This window comes from Lepisosteus platostomus, chromosome 5 (assembly GCF_059453375.1).
Source record: "Lepisosteus platostomus isolate fLepPlt1 chromosome 5, fLepPlt1.hap1, whole genome shotgun sequence".
Taxonomy (NCBI): Eukaryota; Metazoa; Chordata; class Actinopteri; order Semionotiformes; family Lepisosteidae; genus Lepisosteus; species Lepisosteus platostomus.
The window spans coordinates 24536106-24552683 of NC_142615.1; the positions used below are offsets into that span (position 1 = coordinate 24536106).

Sequence of the window (16578 nt, forward strand, 5' to 3'; positions counted from 1 at the left end):
TTTAAAGTTATTTTAAAGACGAGGTAATATTGCACCATAAACTCAAATGTTTGTCCTCTTTGTGCCGCTTGCTTTTTGTTGCTTTAGCTAATTTCATGCAGTTTATTTCCGACCCATGACGTAAAGAGCTTGTGTATTTACGACAAAAAGCAGGGCAACAATTTTCATCGGTCTTATTGAAACTGTTAAAAAGTAAATGAGATCCTGTGTCCAAAATCCTGAGGTGCCTTTCTTCCTGTCTTGTCATACAGAATGTATCATTAAGGACAATCACATAGGGCTTGATTTTGTTAAATGCAAATATTTATTTCCTATCTTGGAACCACTTGTTTTTCGAGAAATTCAAACAATTTGTGAAATATGAAATAGAAATCTTGCTTATCGGTGCAGGAGAAATACTGCCAGTTGGCAAGAAAACGACAGCATTTTTTTTCTTTAACCAAAAACCTGCATAGGGACATGTAGAACAAAAATCTGCTTGAGACGTTTTCGTTGGGGAGGAGGGATGTGAAAGGGCAAAAAAATGTATCTGTTCCGTTACGAACGGCGAAGGTCGCAGGCGATTCACTCCTCTTGACTAGGTGGCGCTAGGAGGTGCAGTGAAGTTTATATCCGGCTGCAGGAACTCCTCTTTCTCAGCTCCGCTTCTCGGTTCTCTTGAAGCCGCATCCGCGCTAAAGAATGACGTCATCATACTGCGCGACACTGCGTGTATTTCACCAACGTGTGGGTGACTGAATCATTTTCTTATCATTATTCATTATTATTTTTTAAATGACTTCAGGTTCTGAATACGTAACGTCTCGTCGGCTGTGTTTATGCTTGAACAGAGCAGGATCTGTGAAGAATAAAAATAAAGAAGCTATTCTGTTTAAACTTCGGAAGTGAGCCTTTGTTTCTGACCGACTCTGAAGAAGGATGGCGGAGTGCTTGTTAAATCTGCAAACCCAGCTTGACTCTTTCATGCAGGTTTTGCTCAAATCGATCGTGTATGAAGTTTCAGAAGTTTTCCGAAACAGAATTTCTGACTCTGAGGACGAGTTTCAAGACAAACTCCTCAGCGTCTCCCAGATTCTGGTGAGACGGGCCGTGTTTAAAATCACGCAGTGTGTGGAGGACAGTGTCGGGAGTGAAATGGCGCAGCTGAAGAAGGAAAACGAATGCCTGAAGTGGAGATTTCAGCTGTGGGAGAAGGATTCGGGAACAAGAGGAGATCAGGGTCGGACAGATCAGGGTACCCAGACGCTTCCCTGTGAAGTCACTGCAGAAATAAAAGAAGAAATGTTGTCAGGTCAGTGTGGTGACTTGTATGAAGTCAGAGTGTGTGTGTGTGTGTTAAAAACCACTGTATATAACTAACTCACTGGTGAGATTTTTTAAATAACAAACTTTATTTTAAAGAAAACATCTCACAATAGTGAACATTCTCATTCTCATTCTCAGTACGCATTCTAACAAAGTATCTAACAAAGTAACAAGGTATCAAACTGTCATCAAATAAACTTTGAGAGATGCAGAGTGACGTGGGAAAGACATGTGTGATGTAGCAACGGGATTCTTTACTGGAAACTGAACTGTTTTGTCCGGTTACGGTGCTGAAAACCCCTCGTTCACATTCAACAATTGTTCCACTGAATCAATTTGTAATCCAACGTCATTAGGAGACACCATTTATAAATATTGTATTCACGTTGTATCGGTCTAGATTTTTTTATTTATACTAATGATTGTGTAAATAAAAAATATTTTGATTGGTTTAGATATTACCGTCCTCCAGGGTCTGTCTGTATTAACTCCTCTGGAATATTAATCCGGTGTGTCTGTATTAACCTCTCTCTCTCTAAGTGCATTGTTTATGTACTGTACTGTGCAGTAAGTGTGTGTGAATCAACCCCTCTCTCTCTCAGTGCAGTGTTAATTTACTGTAGTGTCCAGGCAGTCTGTCTGTATTCACCCCTCTTTCTCATTGCAGTCTTTATGTCCTGTAGTGTCAGTATTAACCCCTCTCTCTCATTGAAGTGTTAATGTACTGTAGTGTCCAGAAAGTGTCTGTATTAACCTCTCACTTAGTGCAGTGTTTATGTGCTGTAGTGTCCAGTCAGTGTGTCTGTATTCACCCATCTCTCAGTGCAGTGTTTATATGCTGTAGTGTCCAGTCAATGTATCTGTGTTCACCCCTCTCTCAGTGCAGTGTTAATGCATTGTAGTGTTAAGTCTGTATGTATGTATTAACCTGCCTCTCTCTGTGCAGTTTTAAACTACTGTAATGTGTGGTCAGTGTGTCTGTATTAATTCCTCTCTTTCTCAATGCAGTGTTAATGTCCTGTAGTGTCAAGTCAGTGTGTTTGTATTTATCCCTCTATCTCTCTCAGTACAATGTTAATGTACTATAGTGTCCAGTCAGTCTGTCTGCATTTACCCCCCTCTCTCTGAGCACTGTTAATGTACGGTCTGTATAAATGCCTCTGTCTCAGTGTAGTGTTAATGTACTGTACTGTCCAGTCAGCATGTCTGTATAAACCCCTTTCAGTGCAGTGCTAATATGCTGCAGTGTCCAGTCAGTATGTATCTATTAACACCTCTCTCTCAGTGCAGTGTTAATGTACTGTTATGTCCAATCATTGTCTGTATTTACCCCTCTGTCTCAGTGTGGTGTTAATGTACTGTAGTGTGCAGTCAATTTGTCTGTAAACCCACCTCTCTCTCTCAGTGCATTGTTAATGTACTGTTATGTCCAGTGTCTGTATTTACCCCCCTCTGTCAATGCAGTGTTAATATGCTTTTATTTCCAGTTTGTCCGTGTCTGTATAAAGCCCTCTCTCTCACTGTAGTGTTAATGTACTGTAGTGTCCAGTCAATGTGTCTGTATTAACCCCTCTCTCTCTCAGAGCACTGTTAAAGTAAATGTAACGTGATTGTGATATTATTACAGTAGGCTTTCTTTTTAGATGGTAGTTAGGTTTTTGACAAAGCTAAATCAGAACACCCCCTTATACCCATTTATTCCGCTATGTTTAAACAACCCAAATTGATTGTCAGTGTACTAGTACGCATGTGTGTAGTTTAAAGCTTTTTAGATCACATGGCCTCAGCTATCACTACTATGCTGATGATACTCAAATATACATCCATACCAAACCTGACGCTGATGTGTCTGTCTCTATTCTATTTAGTTGCATCTCCCATATAAAATCTTGGATGACTCAAAATGTCCTTCATCTTAACTGTGACAAGACTGAAGTCATGCTTATTGGCACCACCCATCAACTTTGTAAAACCAATGCTGTAACTCTATCTGTAGATAATCTTATACTTGAGCTTCAGTCTATATTGAAAAACTTAGGGATGCTATTTGACGTTTGACCCATATGTGCAGCAAAAATATTGCTCCACTACGCCCTATGTTATCACTAACTGTGGCTGAAAAGTGTTGTCTAATCTTGAATCGACTACTGTAATGCTGTACTCTCTGGGGATTCTAAATCCACATTGAACAAACTCCAGTATGTCCATAATTCAGCAGCCAGAATCCTGACCAGGTCTAGAAGAAGTGTTCACATTATTCCTATCCTGAGTCCTTGCACTGGCTTCCTGTCAAGTTGCATGTCGACTTAACAATCCTCCTGCTCACCTATAAGGCTCTCCATGGCTTGGCACCTCAGTACCTGTCTGGTTTATCACCCTACTCCCCACGTCACAACCTTCACTCTTCTAATTGTGTTCTCCTATCTGTCCCCCAGTCCGTCTATAATCAATGGGTGACATGGCCTTCTCCTGTTATGCCCCCAAGCTCTGGAACTCCCCAAGGATATCAGAGAGTCACCTTCTCTAAACTCCTTCAAATCCAGATTCAAAACCTTCTTCTTTAGAAGACCCTTCATTGAACTGTTCTTTACCCCTCTGCTCCTACTGTATTTAGTACCACCATCTACTGTCTCCTCTAACTGTGTGTTCTAATCGTGCTTATTTTGTGTATTTTTTGTTGTTGGCATTCTGTAAAATGCTTTGAGAAGCCACCTTTAAAGGTGCTATATAAAATAAAGTTTTTTATTATTATTATAAAGATTTTATCTTGTTCTGTGTTTACAGGCTCAGAGGCCAGTGCTCTCTTTGAGGCTGGGGAAAGGGCTGCTCTTGAACAGAAGCATAGTGCGGAGGAGTGGGGCTCCAGTCTGATGCAGGAGACAGAGCTCACTGCTCCAGAAGGGAAAAAGACTCTCAGTGAGCAGCACACAGAGAGCAGACAGATTGTTGAGGTTCTGAACTCTGTGCCCATGATGAAGATGGAGTCTGAGAGTGGGACACCTGGACTCTTAGTATGTGATGATTTTACAGATAAGATGAATAATCTGTACTCAAACAATATTACGCAGGTTTGTAATGAACTAGGCTGTTTCTCTGTACAAGAGCACAAAGAAGAACTGTGTGAGTTTAATCTTACAGAGCAGGACATGGATCCCCAGTTGATTGACCCTGCAGAGCAGACGACTGATGTACCTGGTGAAGAGAACAATACTGAGTCACAGCACACTGAGAAGAGTCAGTACAGGGAGGAGCAACAGCAGCTCCTACAGGGCTTGATAATCATTAGGCCTTGTTCTGTTCAAGTGGAGAGACTGTCATTGCAGAGTCTCAAACAACCATATGATCCCTTAGTATCTGATGACTTTACACACAGGTTTAATGATCTGGTTACTGAGAAAATTGTTGAAAGTTTTAATGAACTGGAGAGTATGTCTGTTCTTCGGCAAAGAGAGGAACAACTGAATGAACTGGATGGTTTTAGTCTCAGAGAGCTGGAGAAGGAGCCCCAGATGATTCACACTGCTGAGCAGCACACTGAGGGACAAGGTGGAGAAAACAAATCTCAGTTTCAGCACACAGAGCAAGATCATTCCATGGAGCATTTTCAGAGTAAGAGACCCCAGCACGATCAGAGGATGAGGAAAGATCAGTCAAGGCCTTGCTCAGATGGAGTGGACAAACTGCCATTATGGCACAGGGAGGAGCAGCGTTTCTGTCAGTCTAGCATTTCAAAACCCTACCAGCACCTTCACACAGGAGAGAGACCTTTCAGCTGCAGTCAGTGTGGGAAGAGTTTTAGTCGGTCACGTCACTTAATAAACCACCAGCGCATTCACACGGGAGAGAGACCTTTCAGCTGCAGTCAGTGTGGGAAGAGTTTTATTCAATCATATGACTTAAAAAGGCACCAGCGCATTCACACAGGAGAGAGACCATTCAGCTGCAGTCAGTGTGGGAAGAGTTTTAGTCGGTCAAGTAGCTTAATAGCCCACCAGCGCATTCACACAGGAGAGAGACCATTCAGCTGCAGTCAGTGTGGGAAGAGTTTTATTCGGTCAGGTGACTTAAAACCCCACCAGCGCATTCACACAGGAGAGAGACCATTCAGCTGCAGTCAGTGTGGGAAGAATTTAAGTCAGTCAAGTAGCTTAATAGCCCACCAGCGCATTCACACAGGAGAGAGACCATTCAGCTGCAGTCAGTGTGGGAAGAGTTTTATTCGGTCTTGTGACTTAAAAACCCACCAGCGCATTCACACAGGAGAGAAACCATTCAGCTGCAGTCAGTGTGGGAAGAGTTTTAGACAGTCAAGTAGCTTAATAGCCCACCAGCGCATTCACACAGGAGAGAGACCATTCAGCTGAAGTCAGCGAGGGAAGAGTTTTAGTCAGATAAGCCACTTGCAATCACACCAGCACATTCACATAGGAGAGTAACCATTCAGGTGCAGTCAGTGTGGGAAGAGTTTTATTCAGTCACATGACTTAAAAATGCACCAGCGCATTCACACAGGAGAGAGACCATTCCGCTGCAGTTAAGAGTGGGTTTTTTTTCAGTCAGGTGACTTAAAAACACCAATCTAGTCAGCAGGTCAGTTGTCAGTCAAGTAAACTAAAATGTCTTTCAGTGCAAGTAGGCATGTGACATCCGAAGAAGGCTCCACAGCCGAAACATTTATTTTCTTCTCTTTTCAGCATGGAACAAACCTTTACTTTAATAAAATATCTATTAGTCACAGTCACTTTGTACTCACCCACTTTTGAGTTCATCTTGTCAATTAAATTATGACTATACTCTTATTTACGATTGACTAAAATAGAAATAGCTCCTGTCACAGAGTTTAATTTATGTGTATAATAAAATGTTTTTAGTTTTATTCAATTTTAAAATGAATGAGGTCTAAATTGAATAAATTTCATTGTCAATTGAATTGGATTCCTTATAGTCTTGGAATGTTAATTTTAGTCCTGTTTAATTTTCCAATTAAGACTGTTCTCATTGGATAAGCTTGTAATTGTGTAACAGCTTTTAACTTACCATGTTATACACAGAATGTGTATAAAACAGATTAAGATCCTTAACTGTCACTCTTAAGGAAAAAAAGTCACACATCTGATTAAATTCTACAAACAAAAGCTCAAAGTCTTTGTTGCACAATCTAAAGTGTATTTTCCCCAGAGAGGATATATATCAAATACAAGAAATATTTATACAATAAAGGGTAAATAATAAAGAACAAGATATCGTATGAATTAGCAATAATTCTATAATAGTCATTTTTTTCAATGCAACTATTTTTTAAACAAGACAAGCAATATATACAGTGCCTTCAGAAAGTATTCATGCCCCATTGTTTATAATGTTAAAATGAAATTAAATATTTATAGTTCTGAAGTCATCTATTAAATAAAAATGGAAAATTACTTAATTGATAAGTATTCACTCCCTTTGTTTTAACAACCTAATTTGGGTCAATTATCTTGAGAGGTCATACTAAATTATGTTAACAAGGTACACCTGTGTTCCTTTCAAGTTCACCGGCTCGATAAATTGCACAATAAATATCACTGACTGTGAGGTCTCACAACTAAAACAGCAGATCAGATCAGTCCTGCTGTCATGAGGACCAAGGAGCTGCCTGTGGAGCTTTGAGATAAAGTTGTTAGGAGGAGAAAAGCTGGAGAAGGTTATAAAAAGATTGGCAAAGCTTTGAATCTTCCTAGGAGCCCAGTGAAGTCCATTGTAACTGAAGTGGGACATGTGTATATATCTCACTTATCCAGCATCACAGTATCACCACTTAAGCACACTGTGAGAGGTGTTGATGGGGTCTGTTAATCTAGCCTCAAACATAAGTTAAACTAAGATGCCATAAAGCTGACCTGCTTTAGCAGCCCCAGTGGCTTAATGCTACATAATAAAAAAACAGGAACAACACCCACAAACAGGATAAATCAGACCAATGTCTGCTGCATATCAAAGGACAGAACCTAGAGCAAGACAGAGTAGGACAAGAAGTAATTACATATCAAAGAACAGGACAAGCACTCAGGTGGTGAAACAAACTTTCTTCTGACTGTATATAAGAATTGGGAAACCCTTGCGGTTTGTCTGTTTTGTGGGGCAGACCCAGCACGCATTGTCAGACTTATTGAGCTCAATAAAACTGAATCTGCACAAGACCGTGTCCTGCTCCTCTGATGAAGAATTTCCCACAACAGTTGGCGTAGTCGACAGGATTCTCCAAGTCTTCGGTAATTCCCAGACAGCACACAGGGTGAGTATATTTTTTATGTTACCACACAATTAGGTTACCGAAAAGGAAGGACCGGAAACATACAGAGAATATAAAGAATCATTTATAGGGAAAAGAGTAAGGACACGCCTCTGAGATTCAGGGTAAAAATCCCTTAACCGAGACAAGACATGATTCCTCTGAGCTTGGTTTTGAAACCAAGACAAGACGTGGTTCCTCTGAGCTCTGGGCGGGTCTCTAAACCAGGGAGCTTTCCCCCTGGGGCGAGGCAAAGTCCCTAAACGGAACAAGGTGAGCTAAGCGACGATATTGTGCCAGCAAGATTCCCTCTGAGTCCAGACAGGCACCCCTAAGGTTAATAATATTATTAAGATTATATTATTAACAATATAAGTATAGACCAGTTGTGCTAGCAGTTTAATCACCAGTGACTGCTGAACTGAGTGTTAACTGAGGAGTTGGCCCTGTACGCTAACACCAGACTCATATTCACTGACTGCTTCACAAGGATACTTGTAAGTGTGCTGGCAGCTCCGCTTTTAACAATTTATTAAAATGCTAACAATATGTAAAATAAAAACAACAGCACCGTTAAATGCTGGGGAGACGGGTAGTTTTTTTTTTTACAATCAGATTCCAATCTCTAATGCTGTGTGTGAGAGCTTGTAGTGTAAGTTTCCTTTTCTCACATTTTCTGACAACTATTCCAAAGGGGCACCCTGTCAACTCCTTATACTTTTTAAAATGTCTGCCTGCATGTTTGATTTTTGTCATTTTATTTAGAAAAAGTTCAATATTGATCATAACTAAAGAAAATTAGGATCACGAATAAAAAAAGGGGCTAAAGATATGAGTCGCTCTTGAATCAGAGCTGGGTGACACGGGCTTCTGTTCTGATATAGTTGTACGAGAAGCAGGAGGAATCACTTCTCTCCTCTGGAGCATGAGCTGAATCAGGAGGGAGACATTTCCTATACTCATGCATATGTCAACGTTTGACCTACATCATAAAACTAAAACTAAATTAAAAACTAACATTAAGTTGTCAGAGACATTCATTTATATACGAACAAGAGACAAAGTAATAATTCTACATTAACTTGTCCTACACTGATCAGACTAATTGAAATGTATGGATGCCCGTTTCCGCCAGGGAGTAAAAATAAAACGCGCTATGGTATCTCAGGATTCCGACTTAGTAACTCAGAATTCCAACTTTATATCTCAGAATTGCAAATTAAAAACTCAGAATTGCGACTTTATATCTCGTAATTTTGACTTTATATCTCACATTCGCAATTTCGAAATAGCCCATATTTCATTGTCTGTCCTTTCGTTATTGTAATGGATTCAGGTTCTAAGGGCTTGTGCCCTCGCCACTCCCACCCTAGTTCGTGCCTCACTGCATTGGCTCGAACCCAGGTCTTGCCAGCTGAGCTTAAGAACACTTTCTTTAGCCCCGGCGGCCAGCATCCCTGTTATGCGCAGGGGAGGGCGGTGCCATCACCACACTGCAACCAGATCGTACAAATTGTATGTTGCAAAGGAACAAGTAATAGGTTTATTCAATGCTGAAAAAAAAGAAAGAAAACACAACGATCATAGGATCTATAGGCCTGAAGACTTGATAAAAACCCGGATGGAATAGCGGCTTTTAAAAAAAAAATTTAAACACCAGAAATACAAAAACGGACACAGAATATGAAATAAGATACAGAAGCGGCGAGGGCACAAGCCCTAGAACCTGAATCCATTACAATAATAAAAGGACAGACAATGAAATATGGGCTATTTCGAAGTCGCAAATGTGAGATATAAAGTCAGAATTCTGAGTGTTTAAGTCGCAATTACGAGATATAAATTCGGAATTCTGAGTTTCTAAGTCGCAATTCTGAGATACCATAGTTTTATTTTTTACTCCCTGGCGGAAACGGGCTTCCATAGGTTCTCAGTGCTGCGAAGCAAAAGCAATCTGAAAAATCAGACAAATTATTATCAGATCATGTCAAAAGCTGATCAGTATTTCTTTACTGGGAAGCAAAGAAATGCTTGTATTACACATTTTAATATGACATGCAAAAATGAAAAATAGTAAACTTATTTTAATTGCGTTACATGTTGATAAAACAGCCCCCTTGATAAAGTAAAGTGTGGACGGACGTGTCGCATGTTCCGTACTCTGTCTGACAGTGAGTTTAACACACTGTCCTCGTAAATTAGAAACTAATTGAACAATAAATTCATCTGAGCCAAATCTACACGTGTGGGTGATTTAATTCTGTCTAAATTGCGTGGAACTCCTCCGCTGAGGTCGGATACACACGGGAAAGTGTTCAGGCGGCTTCCCGGAGTCCCGCCTCAGACTGGAAGCAGGTTCTAATTAGACGCTGAGAACAAGAGTCTCTGTGTGTAATTGATTGTGTTGATTGAGCGGTAGTGTGACCAGGTGTGTGGTAGAAGGTCCTGCCAGTATAAAAACCTAGTCACCGCGTTCACACTTTATGCTTTCTTGCTTCAACACAGTTTGGTGGTTTACTTATTTTACTCCTGTAGCAATTTAGCGGGACGTTAATTTGGCGATGCGCTCGTTTCTCTTTGTGCTGTGCCTGTGCGCAGGGGCCGGGCTCCCCGCACTGATCTCCGCCGGGCCGGCTGGCTGGGACTCTCGGGCATCAAGAGCGTCCTGTTTCCTCCCCAGCGAGGGCGGCAGCCGGCTCGCCCGGCCATCGGGGGCACCCGAGGAGTGGCCGTGTGGTGCGACTCCAGCAGGATGTACGTGAGGGTCAGTCGGCTCCTGTTCGGCTTCAGCTGTCGGCCATCGGAGGTGACCTTGGGCAACTGCAGCGTCAGCCGAACCACAGGCCGTTACTTCTACTTCATCTACGGGCTTCACGAGTGCGGTACCGAGCAATCGGTAAGCGGGTCTTCATCTACAGGCAGTGTATCGATGTGAGCTGTAGGGCTAGTGTCAGGGTTGCCTTTCCTGGGAATACCCCTTCCTCTGTGACCTTGCAGGTTGTCCAGGGCCGCCTGGTGTACTCCAACACTCTCCGCTATGCCCCGCCCTCCTCCAGTGCACCTGTGCATCGCTTCATTCCCTTCTCTGTGCCGGTCAAGTGCTCCTACAACAGGTAGGCAGGGCTCTGCTGCTGCTGAGAAGCCGCTGGGAAAGTGTCCAGAAGCCCCTCATCCCCTCTGTCCTGCAGGTTCCACTACTCCTACAAGGTTGGCTATGTCCCCACGTGGGCCAGGAGAAGGACCTTCTTCAAGGACCTGAAGAACAAGCACAGCTTTGTGCTGCTCACCACCAACTGTAAGCTCCTTGAGTGAGTGGCTCCTCCTGCCTGCAGGGGGTGCTGTGTACAGGTGTAATGCTGCCTCTCTCTCTCCAGCCCACTGGGTCCGGCTCTCTCCTAAGGATGAGTACTTCCTGGGTCAGCCCATGTACTTCCAGGCCACTGCCTACTTTGCCACAGTGGAGCAGAGGCTGTACATCCACTCGTGTTACGTAACAGAGAAACCGGACCAGCACTCCCAGCCCCGTTTCCCTGTGATCGACAACTTGGGGTACGGCCCCTTCTGGGAGGGGAGGTGGGCAGGGGCCCTGAGAGCCTGCAGGGGTTCATCCTTGTCCTTGTCCCCAGGTGCATGGTGGACAGCAAGGCAGATGGCTGCCTGTCCAGGTTTGTCCCCTCCAAGCAGAAGGATGTGCTCCGCTTCACGATTGATGCCTTCCTCTTCCAGAAGAAGCTGTCCAGGAAGGTGCTGCTCTCAAAGGCTGCTCAGCCTTCTTGCTCTACTGATCCATTGTCTGCTTTTTCATTCATGATCTAGATGTGAACTAGACTGTGGCAGCTGTAGTGCCTAGAGCTGCCAGCTTGCCTTCACTGATGGCAGAAGGTCCTTCTCTGTCCCTCTATTGGCCTTGATCCCTTAATGCTGTGACCTTCCCTCTTGCAGCATGAAGTGACTGAGCTGTACATGCACTGTGTCATGGCTGTGGCTCCTGCTAAAGCAACACCAGGGACCAAGTCCTGCACCTACAGCAGAGCTCCAGTGAAGATGCTGAGAGCACCAGTGAGGATGTGGAGGGAGCAGAGGACTTTGGAGATGTTGGCCAGTGGACAGGTAGGGTCTGGCAGGAGGAGCTCCTGTAGGGGTGCGTGTCCTGCAGTTCAGTTGGATTGTTCTCCTTCTTCCTCCCCAGGTGCCTGAATGAAGGCTCCAGCCTGGCCCTTGTGACTCTCCTGCCTCCACTTGCCTTGTAATGGCAACATCTCAATAAAGCTGTGAAAGACCCTTCTGCCTACCCTTGTTTCTTTATGGTTTATAGGTTTGAATGGGGTGGAGGAATTCAAGGGAAGTATTTGTGGGGGTTCCCTTTCAAGAATGCTTCCCGTATTGCTGCCAATGAGGACTGAAAATGGCTGGAGTAATAAAGCGTTGTACTGGGGGAAGATGGCCGCACTATTCCTTGGGCAGGGCAGTGTGACTTTTTTTTACTGTGTGAGAGACAGAGGTGTTCAATATACTGGAAATCCTCCTGTTTCCGAGAGGGGTAGTGCTTATGGAGTGTGAGTTGCTACTGTAGTGCCCAGTAAGAGTGAGATCTGGTTTCCTATTCTAGGCTGCACAAACTGACTAAAAGAAACACAAGGAAGGGATTGTCAACAGGGGCTTGGTGTAAAGTAGGCCTTCCCTTCCTTGGCAGAGGAATAATACTGGTGCGTGAACATCAATGAATAATGGTACAGTTAGAATCTTGGAGGTCTTGTCTTATGGGTGTTGGTTTTACAGCAGTGGTAGTGGACAGTCATGAGAAGTATTAGGATTGAGACTGGATATCCCAGTACTTGACTGGGAAGACAGGTGTTCACAACCACTTTTACCAGCAGCACAGACTGCGTAGATTGAGACTGAACCCTTACTACACAAAGCCTCTCCCCTGTTTCAGTGTCCCATGTCATGATTTTCAAGTGAATCCTAGTCTTCCTTTGTGACTACCTATAATTTGCACAAATCCTGCTGGCCCACTAACACTGTCAATTATTAGCCCTACTGCACTGCCCTATTAAAGCTTCAAGGATTTAGGATAAACTATTTTATATAATGGTTCCAAAGGTGGCTTCTCAAAGCACTTGACATAATTACAGTAAGAATTCACAGGATAAAACAATTCCAATAGACAGAGGAGACCATGGATGGTGGTACTAAGGAAAGTAGAAGCAGAGGGGTAAAGAATGGAACCAGTTCAGTAAAGGCTCTACAGAACAAGGTGTTGAGTCTGAATTTGAAGGAGTTTAGGGAAGGTGACTCTGGTATCCTTGGGGAGAGAGTTCCAGAGCTTGGGGGCATAACAGCAGAATGCCCTGTCACCCATACAGTGTAGACGGGCTTGGGGGACAGGAGACCAGAATTAGAAGAGTGAAGGTTATGAAGTGGGGAGTAGGGTGATAATAGATTAAACTGCAACTGAAATGTGAAGGCAAGTTCTACAGTTTATGCAAGAAAGGGTAATGTTAGGCTTTTATGGGACGGGGGTAATGGCAGCACTTTTGAGGACCGTTGGTACAACAGCAGTGCTCAAGGATTCATTTCCAAATATTGAGGACAATGGGTTATATACCCATCGTTCTTACCAAAGGCTCAGAGACCTTTCCACCACTAATTTATACAGGTTTGGTTCATTTGGGTTTTATCAGTTAAACATTTAATATTGTATGTCAGTTTGTTGATGCCTGTATATCACAGTGATCTGCACACACACCTTTGACTGAATATGGGCTGCCAAACCTCTCCACCAAACTTATGTATCACGGTAGGTACACAAGAAGTTTATTTGTAATAACAGGGTTGTTGGTGCCAGTAGATTGGGTCAATTGCAAGGTAAGAACAGCATCACATTAACTGGAGATGATCCAGAGATTAGCATGCAGCTCTGTACGCCAGATTAATACCGATTTGCAACTCGCTCGTCTGCTGACTTTAGTCCCCTGCTCAGTAATCACAATGTTCCCAATTGCAATGAGCCCAAGGAAACAGCTGCTGCTCTCTAGAGGACACTACAGGACAGGACTAAGTACAATTTCTGCAATAGACTAAGCAGTTTAGTGCCAAACTGATGGAACACTGAATCCTATGGGACAGTTCCGAATGTAGTAGCATCTTAATACTGAAATAATATCATAAACACCTCGTGATCTTAGGAATCTGTCGCTGTTAAAAAGTATTATAATAATAAGCTAAAATTGTACTGCAGCCACAACACAGTGGACTTGCAGCTCCTGTCCTGATCATACAGAAAGATGTCATCACTATAACACCTGTTAACAAACATAGCGCCTGCAGTCTGTGAAAGAGAGCTCTGAGGTAAATATTCCTTGCAGGGAAGTGAACTGAAAAACAGGCAAATACATCACTCAGATGAAGAGCAATGACTGTCGCTAAAGTAAGTGAGAGAGGGTACATCTACTGTATAGTAGTTCATCCACAGAAATTCAAACATAAATTTGTGACGCACCAGAGTACCACAAAGCTAGAAGCGTGCCCTCAACTGGAGTATTGTAGCACGACTATTTATAAGTAATATTAACTTATTCCAGGCGTTCATCTGGTTTAAGAATACGAATCGATGCCTTCAAATAGACCTTTAACAGTCCTTTGATGTAGAATTAAGAAAATGGGGAACTATCTGATCCCGTTCTCAATCCAGTAGTTTATGGACAAGCGCTCTCAGCGGACTGTGCGCAGGAGTGATGGGTGATGTGGAATTCTATGGGCTCAGTGGGACTCCGGGAGTCAACTCAGGGCTCTGCTGTAGATTCCTGTAGAACCGGTGTGAAATGATAATGTATCGTTGGCTGGTATTATTAATGTAACGTTTACTGGTACATTTCGGCCAAAACATATTTTCTTTCTTCCTTTTTTCAGGATGGAATAAACCTATTACTTGTTCCTTTGCAGCCTACGCATGCTGACGCAGCTACCCACCTGAATTACAAATTGTATGTTGGCCGTTCTGTTACACTATATTGATGAATCGTACAAAATCATAGGATCTATAAGCCTGAAGACTTGTCTTGTACAGTGACCTGATAAAAATCAAATTAATTACATTAATTTTTATGGAATTCCATTTCCAGTAGTGAGGCTTCCATAGTACACGGATGGAATAGTGGACGGTGGGCTTTTAATTTTTTTTTTATTTAATCATCAGAAATACAAAAACGAAGACAATATGAAATAAGATACATAAATAGACACTTCACATCCAGGAGAATTCACAATTATAAAAGCTGAAACTTTTTAAATATTTCCATTGTATGTCCTTTTTTACTTAAAAAAAAAACTCTTCTTTAGCTCAGCTGGCAAGGCCTGGGTTCGAGCCAATGCAGTGAGGCACGAACTAGGGTGGGAGCGGTGAGGGCACAAGGCCTGGAACCCGAATCCGTTACAATGACAAAAGGACAGACAATGAAATATGGGTTAATTCGAAGTCCCAAATGTGAGATATAAAGTCGGAAAGTTCTGAGTTTTTAAGTCGCAATTCTCAGTTACTAAGTCGGAATTCTGAGATACCATAGCGCGTTTTTATTTTTACTCCCTGGCGGAAACGGGCTTCCATAGAAATGGTCAGATTCAGAGCCATTGCAGTTCGTGCTAATTAGAACAACGCCAGTACTGAACCCTCAGCACCGTACTGACTACTGAGCACAAGTTCAGCTGCTCGCCAGCTTTGTTACGCACAGTTTTGCATTGCTATTGAGCTCAGAGCAGGAGCTGATCTTCAGACAGTACCGTGTTAAAAAAGCAACATAAGCCAGGCAGGAGTCAAACCTACAATCTTCTGTTTCAAAGTCAGATGCGTTATACATTACGTCACTGGCCCTAATCTTATGGTGCTCAACTGCACCATAGTGACCTCAGCGCCACTACTAGTAATACATCGCCCCCGGCCAAAATTGCTTAGTAAAAAAAAACATTTTCTATACTGTCTGTTTAAAAATATTATATCTTTAAAAAAGACAAAGGGTTTGTGTGTCGCGCTAAAGTTTCGATTCATTTCGAATGCAAAGAAAAAACATTTTCTTCCAAGAAATCATAAATTTGTCTCATCCTCCATACTATAATTCTCTCTTGTAGTAGTAAAGCAACAAGTAATAGGTTTATTCCATGCTGAAAAGAGAAGAGAGAAAACACAACGTTTCAGCTGTAGAACCTTCTTCAGGTTTGTTTTCTCTCTTCTCTTTTCAGCATGGAATAAACCTACAGTAGTACTTGTTCCTTTGCAGATACGCATGCTGACGTAGCTACCCACCTGAATATATTAAACGTTTCATCCATACGATTAACATAATGTTCTCCTGAATAACTACAGTGAATGACAAAGCCTTAGAGCCACAGAGAAAAACAAATTGCATTTAAAGTAATTTTAAAGGCTCGAGATAACATTGCACTATAAACGCAAATGTCTGTCTTCTTTGTGGCGCTTACTTTTTGTTGCTTTAGCAAATTTCATGCAGTTTATTTCTGACACAAGACATAACAAGCTTGTGTATTTATGACAAAAAAGCAGGGCAACAATTTATATCGGCCTTGAAATTGAAATTGTTAAAAAGTGAGTTAAATGCAGATATAGTAAATATATTTTCTCATATAATGGTGTGTTTTTTTGTCTAAAAATCCTTCATGAATGGTTTAACAGACACTTTGTATAATAAAAAAAATATATATTTACGAATTTTAACTTTTTATACAGTAAAGTTTTGTTGTGAACATGAGCCCTGTTTATCGATATTACCAACACAGTTCTGGATTTTATTCTGCCTTCCTACGCACATATGAATTTTCTTTCATACAACAGCTCCCATGTGTGGTAGCTTATTAGCGCCAGGGAGAAAAAGATTATTGTTGGCTTTTAAATGAGAAACCATTTGCGTTTATACAAAATCACAATGCGTTGTCGCAGACATTGGGACATACTCTGTTTAAACACCTGTCGTTTTCTCTAATATTGG

At 42.1% G+C, this 16578-nt stretch overlaps 1 protein-coding gene and 1 long non-coding RNA gene across 2 annotated transcripts; both read left to right on the top strand.

Annotated features, from left to right (window-relative positions):
• The first annotated feature begins 689 nt into the window (after nt 1-689).
• LOC148665296 (uncharacterized) lies at nt 690-6733 on the top strand. The gene is made up of 2 exons (XM_088631581.1): nt 690-1291; nt 4090-6733. Exons 1-2 carry the CDS (start codon nt 919-921, stop codon nt 5667-5669), a joined length of 1953 nt encoding a protein of 650 aa, XP_088487707.1. The 5' UTR covers nt 690-918; the 3' UTR covers nt 5670-6733.
• Nucleotides 6734-10545: 3812 nt separating this feature from the next.
• On the top strand, nt 10546-11860 carry LOC148665297 (uncharacterized). The gene is made up of 4 exons (XR_015936548.1): nt 10546-10692; nt 10768-11323; nt 11522-11689; nt 11769-11860. It is a non-coding gene; the product is annotated as an uncharacterized LOC148665297 (long non-coding RNA).
• The last annotated feature ends 4718 nt before the right edge of the window (nt 11861-16578 follow it).

Excerpts from the sequence above, each read along its gene's own strand:
- LOC148665296 (XM_088631581.1), top strand. The coding sequence starts at position 919 with ATGGCGGAGTGCTTGTTAAATCTGCAAACCCAGCTTGACTCTTTCATG. Across the intron at positions 1,292-4,089 it reads AAAAGAAGAAATGTTGTCAG|GCTCAGAGGCCAGTGCTCTC; the intron begins GTCAGTGTGGTG and ends CTGTGTTTACAG.